At 30.2% G+C, this 5,508-nt stretch overlaps 1 protein-coding gene across 1 annotated transcript; it reads left to right on the forward strand.

Annotated features, from left to right (window-relative positions):
* Positions 1-1,327, forward strand: LOC126687824 (uncharacterized). Its single transcript, XM_050382381.2, has 2 exons — positions 1-205; positions 330-1,327. The coding sequence occupies exons 1-2, from the start codon at positions 1-3 to the stop codon at positions 1,325-1,327; spliced, it is 1,203 nt and encodes a 400-aa protein (XP_050238338.2).
* The last annotated feature ends 4,181 nt before the right edge of the window (positions 1,328-5,508 follow it).

Raw genomic sequence — 5,508 nt, forward strand, 5'->3', positions numbered from 1 at the left:
ATGGCAACAAATGAAGAACATCAACAGTTTATTAATCCTGATTTAAATTTAGAGTTTTCAAATGATTTAGATATTGATGGGAATATCGAATTACAGCAGCAGAATTTACAAGAGCAATCAAATTGTCACATCCCAAACCTCAACGATGCTATTAACAATTATACTTTCGATCTCAATGTTCTTCCAGAATCTCCAATGAGTGTTGGTAAGTTTGTGTTTTCATTTTGGTGATGTGTATTTTCTGTACTGAATAATTTTTCTATTTCATTTTAGTTTTTGTAGAGTATTTCTTCTTAATTTATTGTGTTCTTGTTCTTTTTCCATATTAGATGAGTCACCATCACGTACACAAAATCAAAGAATTAAAAAAGAGTTGAACAATGATGAAAGAAGAGCTATATATGACATGCTATTGGAGAAAAGTGTTGATGGAAAATTAAAACGAGGGATTACAAACATGGTGGCTGCAACATTTTCAGTTTCGGTTCGTTCAATTCAACGTATTTGGAGACAAGCTAAACAAACTGAAAATGGTGGAGTATCTCATAAAAAGACGGGAAATTGTGGGCGGAAAAAAGTTGAAATTGATTTGGAACTAATTCGGAGTGTCCCTTTACACAAACGGACAAGTTTAGAATCTTTAGCATGTTCTATAAACATGAGCAAAAATAGAGTGTTTAATCTTCTCAAATTCGGTGCCATCCGACGACATTCGAATGCCATTAAGCCTTTTCTAAAAGAGGAAAATATGAGAGCTAGATTACAATTTTGCATTTCGATGCTTAATGAAAGTAGCATTCCTCACAATCCGATTTTTAAAGAAATGTACAACATCATTCATATTGACGAGAAGTGGTTTTATATGACAAAAAAATCAGAAAAATACTACTTGTTGACAGATGAAGAAGATCCAATACGAAGCTGTAAAAGTAAAAATTTTATCTGCAAAGTTATGTTTCTCGGTGCCATAGCTCGTCCAAGATTTGATGGACAAGGAAATGAAATATTTGATGGAAAAATTGGCATTTTTCCATTTGTTACACAAGAACCTGCTAGAAGAAACAGTATCAATAGACTCACAGGCACGTTAGAAACAAAACCGTTAACTTCGGTAAATAGAGATATTATGAGATCATATTTGATTGAAAAACTCTTACCGGCAATTAAAGAAAAATGGCCAAGAGATGATATGATGAATCCGATTTTTATTCAGCAAGACAATGCAAGAACTCATGTTGACAAAAATGATGAAGCTTTTTGTGAGGCAGCTAGATACGGAGGATTTGATATTCGTTTGATGTGCCAACCGGCAAATATCCTGATTTGAATATTTTGGATTTAGGTTTTTTTAGTGCAATTCAATCTCTGCAATACAAAGAGGCACCAAAAACCGTGGATGAACTTATTTCAGCTGTTGCGCGATCGTACGACTCATTTGACGTGAGAAAATCAAATCGTATATTTTTATCGTTGCAACTATGCATGATAGAAATAATGCAAGCAAAGGGGTCAAATAAATACAAGATTCCACACATAAACAAGGCAAAATTGGAAAATCTTAAGGAGCTCCCTAGCCAACTTAAATGTGATTCTACATTAGTACAAGAAGTTATGCAGTATGTAACTTGACTGCAACAGTTTAGCATGTTTCCATTGTTCCTATATTTTTTGGTATTGATTATGTAATTTTGCATTTTTCCAGAATTTTAATATCTAAAACTTCTGTAACAACCAAATTTGCATGCAATAGTTGGAAAGTGCACTTGTATGGATGTTAAAATTTTGTTAAGCACTGAGTTTGCATGCAATAGGTTTAGAATAATATGAATTGTTTGTCTTTCACTTGTATTATTGATGTCACCAACATGAAATACTGCAAATTCTAACTCTTTTTCAAATCTAAGAAGTCACCAACAGAGATATACCATAGAATAGTTAAACAATAAACAAAGTTGTCTGCATATCATAAAATAGTTACATTATCTGTGTAACTTAAACGATAAACAAAGTACTAACTCAAAAGAAATTAGGAAGATAAATTTGAAGCATTCTCATAATTTCTTTTCTAATTTCCTCATTTTCACATTCAATAACTTCCTCAGGAAACTTGTTTAAATCGAGCCCTTTATCCGCCGGTATATTCAAATCAAAATCGAGCCTAACTTTTTTCTTCTCGTCGCTGTCTTTTGCAATTTCTTCATTTTTCTCACTCTTATCTTCATCCATGCCTTTTCTTTTGAAGTTTTATAATTAAAGATAAACTGATTATATGAACCATTTTTATTTATATAAAGAATTAGAAAGACTAATTATATTTAATGTAATTGAAGGAAATGAGAGACTTATATGAAAGTGCATGGGAACTGTAAAACGTCAATATATTTGAAAGTGCATGGGAATTGCAACAATTGAAAGTGAGGTTTTAAATTGGAAGGTGTAACATAAGGACATATATGGAAAGTAAAATTTGAAAGTGCATGGGAAGTACAAAACGTCAACTATTTCCAAATGCTTTATTTACTCTAAAACGTCATCTATTAGCAAATGGAGGGAGTAAGATTTAATGTTGATTAATAACTTGGGTCTTTCATTAATAATAGTTTAGGGAAGAATTTAGTCAATAAAAATACACTGAAACAATGAATTTGAAACAATATGAAAGTTCGTGCCTTTAAATGGTAATTTTTAAAGGTCGTGATTAAAATGAAACTTTGTGTAAAGTTCGTGATTTTTTTAGGAATTAACCCATTTTTTTTTCTAATGCTAGATAAGATAGAGAGAAAATTAGGGAAAACACTCTATTTTCTAAAATAATAGTAAATTATACCTCAATAAGGAAAAGATAGAAAAAATACTTCACTTTTTTAGCACTTTTATTTTTTTTACTCTAAATTCTTTTTTTATTATAATAATAGTAATTTTTTATTAATTTTTTACTCTAAGCATTTTATTTTTACTCTCACATGTATCTCTCCCTTTTTTTTTTTTAGATTTTTTCTCTCTCTCCTCTTTCTCTCTCTTTTTCTCTTTTTCTTCTTCTTCTCCTCTATTTTTCCATTTCTCCAATTTCTACTTCTTCTTCATTTATTTTTTTCTTCTTTATCACGTCGTTGCTCCGCCTTCGCCGATCCGCCATTACTTTGCCGTTGCCCCGCCTTCGTTTCGTCTTCACTCCGCCGTTTTTCCATATTTTAGCGATTTTTTTAACTTATTACGATTTATTTTAACTCTCAGATTTAAAATAATTGTTCTTAATTATTTTTAGTTTAAGATCTGAAAATCTGCATTAAAAACAATTTTATGATGAAAAAAATGATTTTCTGCTGAAAAAACGATTTTTTCCAGAAAACAGCGCCTGATTATCATATTGTTATCACTATGGCGTTATCATATCATTATCATAACACTGTAGAGAAAAACGATTTTCTGTTAAAAAAATGCTTGATTATCATTTCGGTATCATTAACGTTAGCATAACTATATCATAACGTTATCATATCAATACCATAATATTACGCGGTTATGATAATAATATGATAATTTAGGATATGATATAGTTATGATAAAGTACGTCATGATAATGTTATGATAATAGTTTTTGATATTGTTATGATAAAGTATATTGTGATAATGTTATGATAATAGTATGATAAGTTTATGATAAAAAGTTATGATATAGTTATGATAAAGTACGTCATGATAATATTATGATAATATTTTATGATAATGTTATGATAAAGTATATTATAATAATGTTATGATAATTTTTATAAGAATAGGTTATGATAATAGTATGACAAAGTTAACGATAATAGTATGATAATGTACGAAAAATAATTTTTTACTGGAAAAATTATGATACCTAGATGATAATATAACTGCTGCGTTTATAATAATATTATGAAAAAATTATTTTTTTTCTAATATGATGTTACTCCACAACTACAAATTAAATTATATTATTTTTTATAAAAATATTATGATCATACTATCATAAAGATATAATATTATTTTGAAAAGTCAAAGAGAAAGAAAGAAAAAGAAATCAAATGCATGTAAGAAAAAAAAAAGTGTCAGGTGTGTGCTCCTTGAGCACGTGGAGAGAGAAAGAAAGAGAAAGTTGGTGAGAGTTGTCAGTGTGTGTCATATATGTGGAGTAAAATCACAAAATTTTATTACACGGAGAGTAGAAATATTAAATTCATAAATGTGTGAGGTATTTTCATTAAGTTTTCCGTGTTGAGGTAAAATTCACTAATATTTATTTATTTTAGGGAAATCTATAAATCTCCCTAAGATAGAGGTACACTTTAGAGGTGTTGAGACCCATCATGTAGATACCTTATAAACTTAGCTTTAGCTTCTTGGGCTAAAAAATGAGCTTCTGCGTTATTCTCTTTGTGGATGTGGCTAAAAGAGCAAAAATCCAAAAGAGTGGACAGGTGCTGAATATCTTGACAGATATCCCAGCTCGCACTCGAGGAGGAGACCTCTGAATTTATAGATTGAGATATCAAAGTAGCATCTTCTTCGAATCTAACTTTAACCAGCGGTTGTTGAGGCTCTAAATCATAGTTTCACGAAGAGCCAGGAATTATAATGTTCCTGGATCCCAAATGTGTCTAAAGACCGATGATCCAGACAATTCGAGGCTATGCAAGCTACCGAGCCAAATTTGATATGCGAACAAGTTCCTGGCCTTCCAAATGGACCACAAGAGGTAACAAAAAAGCTTCTCACTCGAGCCTGAGTCATCTAGGTCTCTAAGAGCAGTCATAGCAGAGACCCAAGCTTGGCTGAAGGAGATTAGAGCTAATGAATCTGACCGGAGAGATAACGGGGAGAGAAACCAGACTTTCTGGGCAAAATCACAGAGGAAAATAGGTGATGGACAAACTAGTGCACAATTAATTCATTCTAAATTCACATTAATTTAATAGTGCTGTTTAGTTAAAGACATTGTTGATAGCTGATAGTTCAGTTTTGATATATATTACTTATTTTATGATCATAAATGGTTATAATTATTTTTAATACTAATATTTCATATACAGCTGGAGAATCTATAAATGCTTTCCTGAATAAAAAAATTACTTTTGCTCTTTATATTAAATTGGCCTAATTATTTAATTAAAAACCACCCACATTGATTTTTTTTTTGTTTATACCCTAATATAGAAAAAAACCGTTTATACCCTTTTTTGGGTTTTTAGGTTTCACCACTATCCCGAATAAGGATACAATTGACGATTAAAAATTTAAGGGTGACAATATTAAAAAAAAAACTAAATAGAAGGGTTATATAATATTTTTTCTATTTGAAAAAATACAAAAATCTTCAAATAAATTCCAACAATTAATTAATCTTTTAAGTTATATTAAAAAATTAAAGGCTTAATTATTTAAAAACCACTCACCTTGAACTTTTTTTTCGTTTATACCCTGACCTAGGAAAAAATTCGTTTATACCCTGACGTATGTATTTATGTTTCACCTCTCGAGGCACTA

The sequence above is a fragment of the Mercurialis annua genome, linkage group LG6 (assembly GCF_937616625.2).
Source record: "Mercurialis annua linkage group LG6, ddMerAnnu1.2, whole genome shotgun sequence".
NCBI classification, from domain to species: Eukaryota; Viridiplantae; Streptophyta; class Magnoliopsida; order Malpighiales; family Euphorbiaceae; genus Mercurialis; species Mercurialis annua.